A 14,316-nucleotide genomic window follows, 5' to 3' on the forward strand; every position below is an offset into this window, starting at 1 on the left:
TTACACTAGTTGTTTATCAAATTTCATTGACATATATAAAGCACATAGATTTCTACCTATTTGAGGCGCAAAGCAAATGAAAGGAAGATATTCCAAACCTCTATTTCTAAATAGGTCGAGGATAAAACCAAATGAATGAAAGGTGTTTAAGAGAGCTAATGATTATACGTTAACATAAAAGATGTCCTTTGTGGTTTTTTTTCAAGGTTGTTTGAACATGATTTGCATGGCTTAGTGCAAACTGTGTGGTGTGGAGGATATCACCATGAGTTCCGTGATTTGTAGCTCCATGACCTTATTACTTACCATTTGAGGATGAGGCTTAATTTATAGGGGGCAAAAATCTTTTTTTTTTGTATTTGTGTGGTCTTCAAAGGGCCATCTTTCTAAGGACTATTTTGTAAAACATGAAGCTAAAAACTTAGAAAGGGTCTATATCCTTATCTTCGCAATGAGAGCCTAATATGCTCAGCAAAGCCAAGCACCCAATTATTGAGTGTGAGGGAGAGAGAGAGAGAGAGAGAGAGAGAGAGAGAGAGAGTCCATAGTGTGCACAGCTTCAGCAATCAAACTTTGCTGCCTTGCTCATTAATTGATAATTATACATCAGGAATTGTGACCTGTAACTTTACATATCTATCTCCTCACTTGGTTTCGCGTACACAAGTAACCAAGGCAATGCTAATGTTCTTGGCCTGTCAACAATCTCACTTCTCTTTGACGTCGTACACACAGCTGCCATTGTCACTCCTAGCAGTTGGGTCGAAGTTCTGGGCCGATGGGTCGGTGCAACCCTCTGGAACTGGCAGGTTGACATGCTGAGCTGCTTGACCTGGAGATACCATCATGCATTGGAAAATTAGACCGGCATGGCTTACTCGCCTGTGTTAACTGTAGAGTGAAATAGCAGTCAGAGAGCCAACACAACACCAGCATGTCACAGATACAACAGGTGTTTTAACAATAGGTAGAAGCAGCCATTCCTCATACCTGACATATGAGTTTGGTAATGCCAACTGTGTATAACTTGGTTTGAAGCATACTGAGCATCTTTGTGATTCAGCCTTACATTCACATTTAGATGCACAATGCAAAAACCCACAAGCAAGTGGCATTCAGGACAGAACAAGGTGACACATACTTGCATGTATGTACACACACATGCACATACAGATAACCAAGCACCCACATATGCACATACAGACAGAACATGTTCACCATACACAAATAAAAGGATTGTTAGGCTCCAATACCGTAGAAGGTGCCTCGCTTGATAGAATCCTCATTGGCATCTCCCAAAGCTGCCTCACTTAGATACTTGTCAGCCAACTGTACTCTCTTCACATTCTCTTGCTCCTGAACCAGCATACCACCATACTCCAGAAGCTTATCAACAGTCATGGCAGGCTTCTTGAAGGTTGGAGGTCCATCCCGGGAGTTCACAAGCTTCTTGCCCATGTTCTCCACCCCAATCTCAGCAACCCACTTCCTCACTTCATCATCATATACACGAGCTCGGAGGGCACCAAAGAAGTCTATGACACAGTATACCACCATAATGAGTTCCAATACAAATTGTCCTATAAATGTTATATCTATAAAATCATCAAGTTTTGACCACTACATCAGAAACTCACCAATAGATTGGCCAGGGAAGGTATCCACCAGCTTCACAATGTCACTCTCATGAACATTGTCAACCTTGAAGATACCCTTGCACACACCAATTCTGTCCTCCCTTGTTGGTGCCCAGTAGAACTTCTCCATTCGACCATCACGGATCAAAGGGGCATACAAGGTGGAGAAGTCATTTCCTGTCACAATGATAGGGACGCGGGGAATTTCCTCTTTGTTGTATACACCAGGCAGTTGGACGTTGGTTGGGTTGTCAGCAATGTTCATGAGGGTTGCATTGACCATCTGGTTGTTCACAGTGTACTGAGTCGTACCACCCATTCGCCCAGCTCCTGCATCTAGATCATTAATGAAGAGCACACACATTTGACCTTTCTTCTTGATGATGTCTGCCGCCTCACGGTACCGCTGCCTGATTAGCTTTGCCGGCTCACCTGCATTTCCACTCTCTAACTCTCCAGCACTCATCATGATTGGGCTGCAATTCAAATCACATATGACATTAGAAGACTCACAAATATCACACAAAGCCGCTAACATTGTATCCCTGTCCGAAGAGATATCACAAACCCTTACTTGATTCCAAGTTTGGAAAACACAAGTTCACATTGGAAGGACTTTCCCTGTCCCTTTCCTCCCCAAATACCAAGTATCAAGGGCACCTGGCAGTGAACAATTCTATGAGCACCATCAAAAGAGGAGAACTGAAGCAGAATACTAAGAAGTGAGGTACCTTAATGTTTGGCAAATTCATGAAGTTCTTGGCAACGTGCACAACAAGCTTGTCCATGAAAGCAGGTGCAATATAGAAGCCATCCTTTATGTTGTCCATCTTGAACCTACAAACAGAGGGTGCATATTTAGAGACTCCATCCGCATACGCACAATCAATCATCCCACTGAGTTGATTATTAAAATAGAGAAGCAATCCCACAGGTCTCGTAAGGGCTTGAAAGTGCAAGACATGCAATTGGGCTAGTGCAGGTGCATCAGAAGAGGATTTTAGCATTTTCACATGTGGGGAAAGGGGTTCTTTCCCTGGTGATTTCTCCCAAATGTGTTTAACATCATGAGTGTCTGCCCAGGAGGCACCGCATACCTAGCCAGGTAAGGGAGCCTCCCACATAGGAGCTAATGATTTTATCAAAATTCACAATGTGGGGATTATAGTGCGAATCTATCTTAAACTCCTTGTGTGAGCGCATGCACACACAGAGACCAAACTGTACTCCGGATACTGAAAATTACATTCTTTGAGCAGTACTGATGTATTCGTATGAGCTCATAACTGCATGCTGGGTACCCACACCCACAGCTCCTTGGAATAGGGCGTCCACCATTCCTTTCCCTCTGGTGATATCTTGCTGATCATCAGAGATATCATAGGCAAGGCCTCCCCATCTGTCCTTTTTGGTCTGTTTGGTATCATCCTCCGAGGCGTGCACGATGAAGTGCTTGCTGGAGCTTGTGGATGCAACAGGGGCAGCTGACTTCTTCAGGGAGCTGCCAAAGAAAGCCGAGGCAGGCACGCTCTTGGAGGTGGTGGCAGATGAGCCATTGGAGAAGGAGAGGTGCTGCAAGCAGGGGCAGCAAATCGAAATGAGATGGGATCAGGAAGTACAAAACATACCTGAACATAACACGATGCATGATTAAAAGTTCAAGCTAGTAAATACCGAACATGGCGTTCATGACTCATTATTCCCAGTGTAAAGACTGGAAATCACATGATCCGTGATTCACAACTCAAGGTAATGCTCCCTGGGCTCTGAATGAGAACTACGAGAGCAGTCTTAAAGAAGACGAGGCATACCGAGATAGTACACCATTAATCACTTTCTAAAACTAGAAAGAACATGCCCTGGTCTATATTCACTGTTCGCAAAACTAGTAAGACATCATCCATAGTCGCTATGCAAAACTAGTAAGAACTTGACATGATCCATGGTCCACAGGGTTCAAGGTGATGCTGGCCAGGCTCTGAATGAGAACAGCCCTTAACAAGATGACTATATACTAAAACAGGAGGATATGAATTGTAAAAGGCTAGAATGCCGAAGATGGCATGGCCCATGGTTAAGAATTCAGGGTAATGGACACTCGCCAGAGCTGCGAATGAGAACACTCTCGATGACTTACGAATTCAAACGATGAATACCGAACCTGACATGAACATGTTTCACAGCTTCCAAGCGATGAATGGTGAATGAGAACAGTCGTGGAAGAAGAGCTATGGGGAAGAGAGCGGAGACCGACCTGGACAGAGCCAACGGCGGCGGCAGGGGCAAGAACAGAGGAAGCCATTGGGGGTGTCTGTTCAGTAGTGCAGCTTCTCTTGTGAGAGAGTGGAAGGGGAATACAGTCGCGCACAAAGCCTCCGAAGGGTTACAGCAACTGCACAAATTCGGTGGTGGAGAGATGGAGAGAGAGAGCGGCCTTTTATCTACTATCAGATAAAAGGCCTCTCTCTCTCTCCCTCTCGCTGGGTTATCCATTCCCTTCCTTAGCCAAGAGTTTCCATGGATCCAAAAGAACCCCCTCTCAGCCACAGAACCCCTTCCCCCTTGCCGTTTGACACGTGTCGCAACCAGCATCGTCTTTCCCGAGCCTTCCGAGTAGGGCACCGCAAGCCGCCCCCGCCCTTCAAAGTTACTTTCCAACCTTTGCCATTCGCCTTTCTACCCCGGCTACCTCCCATTCTCTCCCATATGATATGATAAAGGGAAGGTAGCCAACATCTATATCCATACTACATTGTTGTGCCATGTGGCAAAAGGAAGGTAATCAATATCTACATCTATGCTACATCGTTGTGCCTTTGGTGTCTCCTAAGCTTCTAAGGGTCATGCCACACACAAGTCACAATTAGACTTTTTCCAATGTTTGCTCAACAAAGTTAGGCCCTCTTATATCAAGTATGATCATGGCTTAAACAAAGTGCCAAATCCAATAGACCTAAGAGGGGTGTTTAAGAATTCTTGACGACAAAAAATTGAGAACAAATCTCTCTCTCTCTCTCTCTCTCTCTCTCTCTCTCTCTCTCTCTCTCTCTCTCTCTGTGTGCATTTATGGTATCGAAATAGTTAGCGCAAGTATTTTCAATTTGAATCCATAAGATTTCAAAGCCTAAAATCGTGCAATATGCTTTCTAGCACCTTGGGATTGCTCTTGCCACATAATTTGTGTGTGTGTGTGTGTTGGCCAATACCCCCTTCTCCACATCAACACCATAGGGCACTCTCATGAACTATCAATATTCCATTACTATATTTTGGTAGTGATGTGTGTGAACATACTTAGATGTTAGGGGGAGACTCTTTGTAGGGGAAATAGAGGACAACCTTGCAAATCTTTTCATTTTGCCGCATGAGAAGTTTGAAGCTTTTTGCTTACTCCCCTTTATGGATGATCTAGCCTATTTGGGCATGGCACTTCCTTTTACATGAGTGCTAGCTCTCATTCATTGCATCACTCTCAAGGGAGATTTGCTAGTATATGTTGGTAGTAATATATGTGAACACACTTATGACTACTGGAGCACATCTTTCCCTCTTTAGGAGAGTCTTTTTCCCCTAGCCCTTAATATATATGTGTATTCGCTTTTAGGGCATACTTAGTCTTGTAAATCTTCTCTATTGATGTCTCTCAATACACCTTCATGTGTGCTCTCTCAAACCTTCTTTTCCAAGCGATGTACTTGCATTCTTGTGACCCTAAATCTAACATATTGCTCGCATTCATCTACACGCATGTAGGGCGCACATGAGAGAGACAAACAGATAGTCAAACAAAGAGACTATAATAGAATGATAGCATAGACACATTCAATAGGTATGCTTTTATAAGCATGTCTATAACTGCATTAATAAGCATGTTTAATTACATGTACTTTTTGAATTGCTATAAATGCACATATACAAGTTCTAATTAATACTACACTACAATAAAAGGCCACCATAGACATACATCTAGATGTACTTTTACAAGTGTATCTATATTCATGTTCGTAAGCCTATAGCCATGCAAATAAACATAGATATACATGTGTATTTGAGAATATGACATTTAAAATCATGAAATATTTATTTTGATTTTTTATACATTTATGTCGAATGAGAAAAGAGACAAAAGAGCTCGCTAGAGAGCAAAAATATGCAAATATAAGAGATACAAGAGAGGTGCCATTTTCTTCCATTTCCAAGTAAAGAGGAGTTATGTGCACAAACAAGGAAGAGCGGGGGGTGGGGGGTGGGGGGCTCTTCTTCACATCCAAAACCATGTAATTTTTCCCTTCTCTTCTTCTTCTTAAGGGAAGGGCAAGAAGCAAGCCTTTTAAGCGTTTTTTTTTTTCTTTCTTTCTTTTGTAACCCCTCTATTCTTATTCCACATAGTTCACTTATTCCATTGTACTCACCTCCACTTCCATTTCTACCAACACCACCATCACTCATACATACATGTACTCTCTTTCTACCTGTAAACATCTCTCTCTCTCTCTCTCTCTCTCTCTCTCTCTCTCTCTCTCTCTCTCTCTCTCTCTCTCTCTCTCTCTCTCTCTCTCTCTCTCTCTCTCTCTCTCTCTCTCTCAAAATACAAAATCATTCTTGCGAGCACTACTGATCTATAGAATTTTATGTTAGATTTTATTATGGCAAGTGTTGCAACAAATACTTCTCTCTTTACTCATAAATAGTGTCCTCTCTGTTTTTACTCATAAATAGTTCTCTCTATTACACACACACACGTCACAAAATACAAAATCATTCATGCAAGTAATTGAAATCTAGAATTTATATTGCATTGTCTTATGACAAGTGTGGCAACAAACATTGTTGAAACTATGTTAAACCTCCAAGTTATACTATTATGCCACATATTGAGAAAGATAAGGATAGCAAAAGATCATCAAAAATTTGATCACAACTAACCAAATGAGCTATGTTAGTATTTTCTTAACAAAATTAAATGCATTTATGCTAAGAACTAGTATAGTTTTTGTTACATCAAAGTCAACACCATGCTCTTACTTAAAACCCTTAGCAACCAATCTAGCATTACATCTTGGCTCGAGATGTCTAGGGATACTCTTCAACTTATACACCCACTTACATGGCAATGCATGTTTCCCACTAGGCAAAGGAACCAAATCCCACATATGACTTTTTTGTAGTAAATCAACCTCAGGTTACATAGCCCTCTCCCAAGAGTGACTATCACCTTTGCACATGGCCTCCTCATAATAAGTAAGGGACTCACCAGAATTTATCACCATAACATAGTCCATGGAAGGTGTAAATCGATCAGTTGATGTCTATCTCTAGCAAACCGTCTCAAAATAGGTTGTGGAGCCTATACATAGCATCATGATCATAGGCCACTAGAACATCAACCTACAAGCTACCTAGTTTGTTGTATGGTCACAAGAGAGTCCTCCTAAATGATCATCTTGCGTACCCCAACTACTTGCTCAGGGTGCTTATGCATTAGCTCATCCAACTCATCCCAATCATCTTGATCCATACCTTTAGGCTTTACACTCTTGGTTTTCAATGACCTAACATGCTTCTTTTGAACCAATGCCTACCATATCTGCATCTTCCAATAGGTGAAATGTGTGCCATCAAGCTTTTCGATATTGAAAATATCATTCGAAGGACCAGCCATAATGATAGTATACCAATGCAAAATCCAAGAGAGTAGACTACTATAAATGATTGCAAATCAGCCTCCAAAACTCAACTAAAACAAGGGTAAAATAAGAGAGAATACCAAAGTCTAGAGCTATCCATAGAGGGGTTTATGAATGTGGGTTGCTTTGCATTTGATTTATGCATCTTGTACTACTTATTATCAATGGGTTATCATTTGTGGATACATGCTTGGATTGTGATATGCATCTATATACCTGACACCTTGGATGCATTGACACTCTTTAGTACTCATTGGTTTATGCTACACTATTGGTTGCATTGTTCATCCCGATTATTGCCCAAATTTTCTTAGTAATGGGAGGTTATTCTTTTGCATATTTGCCTACAACTACATGTTGATTTAGTGTAGTTTTATGGACAGCCATTCTAAAATCAGTTTTGAGTAGTTTTTTTAAGAGCAAACATTTGTATTCAATACTCTAGTGCTTTCTACTTGTGGACAGTAGTGCATTGGCTGAGTCTTCCTTCTACTACACTCTTTTTGGCTTGGTTTTGGAGCTCTCTTGCTATTATTACAACGTCTCATACTCTCTCTTTTTGGAAGACATAATGGCAGGTGCTTCAAATGCTTTCAATGATAGTGCTATCTTCAACATAGAGAAGTTTGATAGCAATAAGTTCTAGTATTGGAAGACTCAATTTTAGTAGGGATTGTTGCAAAAGAAACAAGTCAAGTCATTGCAATAAGAGGGCATAAAGCCAAAACTTTACGATGTAGAGAAATGGGAAGAGCTTGACGAGCTATGTAAGTCTACCATCATTTAGTCATTGTCAAAGTAGATATACTTTAATATCATTGAGATTGCTTTGGTGCTTATGCATTATGGAAAAAGATTTGTGATCTCTATGATAAGCAGATCTTGTAACTCAATTGTATTAGCTTGAGAAACTCATGGACCTTCACATGAAGAAAGGGACATATATGTCTTCTCATTTAAATGAGCTTCATTCCATTTTCAATCTACTTGCTTCACAGGGTCTAAATTTTAAGAAAAATGTCAAGTCTCTTTTCTTGCTTGTCACACCGCTTGAGTTGTCTCAAGATACATTTTGTATTGCTATGAGTGCAAATTCTCTTACAGGTGGCCTTTAACTCAAGGATATAGAGGTTTCTTTGCTCATAGAGAGGAAGTAAACAATAAGGATATTGATGCAGCTCATACTTCTCATACACTTACAATGAGAGGCAGACAAGGTGATAATGGGACTAATCTCTCTCTCTCTCTCTCTCTCTCTCTCTCTCTCTCTCTCTCTCTCTCTCTCTCTCTCTCTCTCTCTCTCTCTCTCTCTCTCTCTCTCTCTCTCTCTCTCTCTCTCTCTCTCTCTCTCTCTCTCTCTCTCTCATATGTGACATGCATTTAACTCTTTTCTATCTCAAAGTGGTTATATAAGGCCACCCCTCTCCTATGGCCCCCCCACAAATTGTGGGCTCATTATCCAAATAGAAAATCCCTCGCTCCCAAAAGTTTGTGTATGTGTGCGCACACGCACGTCTCTATCTCTCTCTCTCTCACATACGCATACCCATTCAAATTCTCTCTATCTCTTTGTATCCCCCCTCTCTCTCTCATATCTGACATGCGCACACACACACACACACACACACTCTCTCTCTCTCTCTCTCTCTCTCTCTCTCTCTCTCTCTCTCTCTCTCTCTCTCTCTCTCTCTCTCTCTCTCTCTCTCTCTCTCTCTCTCTCTCTAGTTCTTTTCTTGATAACAGGTGTACCGTTTCTAACAACCTTGGTATTCTCTCTTGATCTAGGAGGATACACACTAAATAGTTCCCTCTTATCCTCAAGTGCCTTGAGTAGTTATTTCAAATCTCTCTAGTTGTCCTAACTAGGATTTTTGTTTTGAGTCATAGACATGTGTCTTGCTCTTCCCTTGAGAAGAGACAAGGTTGCACTTACTAAAAGCAACGATTAACTTAATGCATGGCAAACTCAAGTGTATTCAGTGTGCTACATAGTCTACTTCACGTTGGGTTACACACTTCAAAGGTCTTCCAAGTAGAACTTCCTTGCCCATATCTTCTCAATTTAGAAGCACATAGAAAATGATAGGGATGCTTTTAGTCTCTATTTTTCATGAAAATTTTTACATCTACCTCGGAGGAAATAGGGTGAACTTCCATAAGGTTTGATAATTGCATTTGTTAATACAAGTTTAGGTTGACATGCATCATAAGTCAAGATGTTATAATCTAAATCTTTGTCTATGAGAGCATCAATGATGAGTATTGAGATGGCAAGCTCAACACATGTGGACATTGATGATGGATTGCTTGGTTAGATGGATCCACACTTCTACACTTAGTATATCAGTGGTCAGGTTGTTGTTGTAGCATTTGGATTGGGCCTAGGGCTCTGTTCCCTAAAAGGAGAGGAAATCATATTGCCATTTCTCAAGTTTATACATCAAAATCAATCAGAGATTCAAGCCTAGGCCTTGAAGTGCTATGTTTAGTTATGGTTTGGTCTTTGGGTTATAATATAAAATGTTTCTTGGTTTATTTGATCTCAAAAATATACAAGTCCTTAAGGCACTATGCTACACTTTGATTCCAAAATATACAAGGTCTGGTTTTGCAAAAAGCATGTTTTCTTCCTTTCCAAAACCATGGTGCACATGCAAAAGGAGACTCACAAAGGACCTTAGCCCTTTAGTAGTAAGTTTGCTTGCAAGACTAAACTTTGTGTGTGTGTGTGTGTGTGTGTGTGTGTGTGTGTGTGTGTGTGTGTGTGTGTGTGTGTGTGTGTGTGTGTGTGTGTGTGTGTGTGTGTGTGTGTGTGTGTGTGTGTGTGTGTGTGTGTGTGTGTGTGTGTGTGTGTGTGTGTGTGTGTGTGTGTGTGTGTGTGTGTGTGTGTGTGTGTGTGTGTGTGTGTGTGTGTGTGTGTGTGTGTGTGTGTGTGTGTGTGTGTGTGTGTGTGTGCGGAACTAGGTGCAAAGGATCTTTGATGTGAGTAACCTAAGGTGCAAATTATTTTAGACACAAAGAATCTTTATAACTAGGTGTAAAGAAACTAAGATGAAAATGAGCTTACTGTGACTGAGGTGTGAGAACGAGGTTTATGGCATAGGTGCAAATGACCTAATGCGAATGAAGTAAGGTGAGAATGAACTTAATGACCTTGATGCAAATGATCTTAATGAGCTTTATGGCATAGGTGCAAATGACCTAATGTGAATGAAATAAGGTGAGAATGAACTTAATGACCTTGATGCAAATGAACTTAATGACCTTAATAACCTAAGTGGTGCAAATAAACTTTATGACCTATGTGCAAATGAACTTTGTGTGAATGATCTAAGTGTGAGTGAACTAACTGCAAAGTAACTATGTACAAGTGAATTTTGTGTGAATCAACTACCTAGAAAGAAACTAAGTGCAAGTGAACTAACTACAAAGGAACTAGTGCAATGCCAATGAATGGATGCAAGTGAGCAATGAGATAATGGGCTCGACAAAACTAAAAGCTGCCTCCCCTTGTATGGTGTGCATAACATGTGAAGGGGGCCTTGAGAGTTTCTGATGCCTCCCTCCCCTTTCCTTCACATTGCATAGATCTAACTGCTACACGATATGAGGGGGGCTCAAGAGCTTTGGGAGGTTTCCCCCTCATGTTATAGAAGTCCAGAATAACCCACATAATGTGAATAGGGTCACCCCCAAGAGATAAGGGGTCTACCAAACTAGAAGGGGGCTCTTGTTTTCTTTGTTAGATTCAAGTTCAACATAATATGAGGTAGTGGGAGGGAGGGTCAAGGGTTTTAGAAGGCCCATTTCTTGGGTTAAAGACAACATCATTCTAGGCCATGTGGTATCTAGGAATGGCACTACAATGAATTAAAAAAAAAACAAGGTAATAACGGATCTCACACCACCCACAAAGGCATCCAATGTTTTCTTGAATATATTGGCTGCCATTGCCATTTTGTATTGAATTACGCTTCCATAGTTCAGTTGTTGTGCAAGCTACTGATTACTGAGAATGGACAAAGGAATTCTAAGCTTTGTATGAAGCTCTAAAGAAGGATGATATGATTGCATCCATTTTACGAGCCCTAGATTGGACAATCACCTTTCGTGTGCATATTGATGCATCTAAAATTGCAATTGGAGCTATGTTGTGCCAATCTGGTGAGCATTATATGGATTTTCGAGTGGGCTTTGCTAAGTAGATAATATCTTGTTGAAGTTGAAAGTAATTACTCCATGATAGAACAGGAGGAAGGATTAGTGATGGTGTACGCTGTTAAAAAGTCTTGACACTACTTGTTGGCCATCCCATTCACATTCCTCGTAGTCCATCATGCACACTACTTAGTTTGGTCAACAAGCAATGTGCCATATGCCGCATTGCTAGATGGCTTTTACTTTTACTAGAATTTTTAACTTTTTTTTCATATGCAAGGGAAAGCATCATTTTATTTCCAATCATATGTCTTGTATCGCTAGTGGGAGGATAAGTAGTCACCATTGATAGCAATCTCCTTAACACCCATTTTTTTTGCATTCAATAAGAGGCTCAACTCTTTAGGGGAGTCCTTACACCCCATTGGGTGAATGAAATTGTCCATATCCTAGAAAATGGCTGATGGACCAACCTATTGAAAATGCATAGCTCACCTATCTCCTAATCAAGACTGGACCCTACATCAGATGATTGCCGATCAACTATATTGACTAGGGCAGGATGGTCTTCTTTGGAGATGTGTATGTGAGCAAGAATGAGATCAAACCTATGCTACAAGAAGAACATGGAGGGATTGCATGATGACATTTCAATGTAAATGCTATAGTAAGAAATATTTTGTACTCTTAGTTGTGGTGGCTAACCCTTTTCAAAGACGTAGCCCGTTTCATCAAGCATTGTGATAAGTGCCATCTCACCAAACTCCCCATTTGGAAAGACAAAATGGAACTCTCTTGTGATTGCCTGCCAACTCTTTGAGAATTGGGGGATAGACCTTACAGGATCAGTTAGCCCTACTGCCTAGTATTCTCAAGCACAATACATCATTGTGGCCATAGACTACATTAGTAAGTGGGCAAAGGCTAGGGCCACTAGGAAGAATGATCGTAGAACCATGGCAAAGTTCTTATGGGAGCAGGTCATCTCACATCTTGGCTATGCCATTGAGATTGTTAGCAACCAAGGAACCCATATCTTAAACGAGGTTATCGAACATCTCCTCTCCATATTCCTTATCCTACATTGAAAGTCTAGCCTTACTATCCTCAAGTGAACATCCAAGTAGAGCCGACTAACAAAACCCTCATTAGCATCTTAACCAAGATAGTCTCAACCTCCTAATTAGACTAGGATCATAAGCTCATGGTAGCACTATGGGCTCATCACACAACATATAAGACAATCGTAGAGCAAACTCCTTTTAGGTTGACCTATGGGAACAATACGATTATGCCAGTTGAGTTCTTTAGTTCAAATCTTTGCATCGCAATTCAAGAGTGTTAGGAAGGCACAAAAGCTTGGAGTGAACAACTCAATGAATGTGAATGCCTCACAAAAACACGCCTCCTTACAATTCATTCCCTTCTTGTTGAAAAAGTGAGATGAAAGGCCGGGCTTAATAAAAGCATGTCAAGTAGTGATCCTTTGAGAGAGGCGATCTCGTGCTGCTATATTCGATCAAGGCGTTGGCCCCTACTAAATTTTGTCATCAAAAGAACTAGTAACATAGAGTCAAAAACCTTGAAAGGGCCAATAGCAATTGTATTAAATAATATTACCCTCTTGGCCAGTATTTGCACGAGCCAACCATGAAAGAGACTATTGTTTCCATACAAGCCATCATTGGTGAGACTGAGCAAACATGATATGAACAAATAGAGCAACATACACAACTAACCCACTAGCCCACAACTAATCTTTTGCCTAGAATCTTTAACATCAAGGTTGCCACTATTAGTAACTTGGGCATGAAGGATGACCATATCATTCCACTCACTTACCTTAAAATTGGATTGGTTGCCCTAGCAAAGAGCTTACAATAGATGCACCCATGACTAGTCTTTTGCCTAGAATCTTTAACATCAAGGTTGCCACTATTAGTAACTTGGGCACGGAGGATGACTTTATCATTCCACTCACTTACCTTCAAATTGGATTGGTTGCCCTAGCAAATATCTTACAATAGATGCACTCATTGATGAAGGGGCTAATTACAACATCATTCCATATTGTTATTGGCAAGAATTTGGCTAACCAATGTTGTAGCCCACTAAGGCAAAGCAAAACTCTACAAAGGCCAATTGTACTCACTATTTGGAAAGTGAAAAATACAAATGATTGTGGAACCATACTTGTCTCCTTCTATGTTGTAAGTGTTAGATATGCTCAATGCACCACCCTCATAAGGTGCCACCAATGATCCATGTAAGGTGCCACCAATGATCCATGGTGCTCAAAGTTGTAAAGGCCCCCATTATGAGGAGAAGCTATATGTGAGCCTAGATATTGGTTGAGTTCTGACTTGTATGTCGGATGAGGTCTATGTGATCGGATGGCAAAAATGTGACCATTGTGGGTCTAATCTTTGGGTAAGATGGAGTAGTTAAGCTGGTAGAAACTCGAGGCACATTGCATCAAGTTGCGAGATAACGGAATTAGTAGGGGCCCCTATTTTGGGGTCTAGGGGCTACGCCCCCGGCTTGACAATAAAGGGAATATTCCCTGGCCAACTAGTGGAGGCTCATATGGTAGGTCAAGCTAACCTAGCCGCCTTCATGGGCTATAAAAGCTAAACCCCTTCACAGCCATCCATTATCTATATTTCACCCAGTCAAAGTTATTCCGGCTAGCCTTAAGCTCTTCACCTATCTTTTATCTAGATCGCCATCTAAGCTTCCTAGTGGAAGCGCACGGGTGGATAGAGCCATCTTTGTGTTAGTTGTTTGGAGCTAAAGAATTTTTTCAATTCTCCTCTTATCTATTGTGTATTGTT

The 14,316-nt window shown here is 41.0% G+C and overlaps 1 protein-coding gene across 1 annotated transcript; it reads right to left on the minus strand.

Moving 5' to 3' along the window:
* Positions 1-558: 558 nt before the first annotated feature.
* On the minus strand, positions 559-4,068 carry LOC148027162 (ribulose bisphosphate carboxylase/oxygenase activase 2, chloroplastic-like). The gene is made up of 7 exons (XM_087691706.1): positions 3,892-4,068; positions 2,884-3,209; positions 2,369-2,474; positions 2,212-2,297; positions 1,638-2,113; positions 1,254-1,535; positions 559-832 (listed from the first exon to the last, which is right to left on the minus strand). The coding sequence occupies exons 1-7, from the start codon at positions 3,937-3,939 to the stop codon at positions 708-710; spliced, it is 1,449 nt and encodes a 482-aa protein (XP_087547832.1). The 5' UTR covers positions 3,940-4,068; the 3' UTR covers positions 559-707.
* Positions 4,069-14,316: the final 10,248 nt, after the last annotated feature.

Source organism: Lygodium microphyllum, chromosome 13, assembly GCF_053477565.2.
Source record: "Lygodium microphyllum isolate KBCC chromosome 13, Lygodium_microphyllum_v1.1.10, whole genome shotgun sequence".
Taxonomy (NCBI): domain Eukaryota; kingdom Viridiplantae; phylum Streptophyta; class Polypodiopsida; order Schizaeales; family Lygodiaceae; genus Lygodium; species Lygodium microphyllum.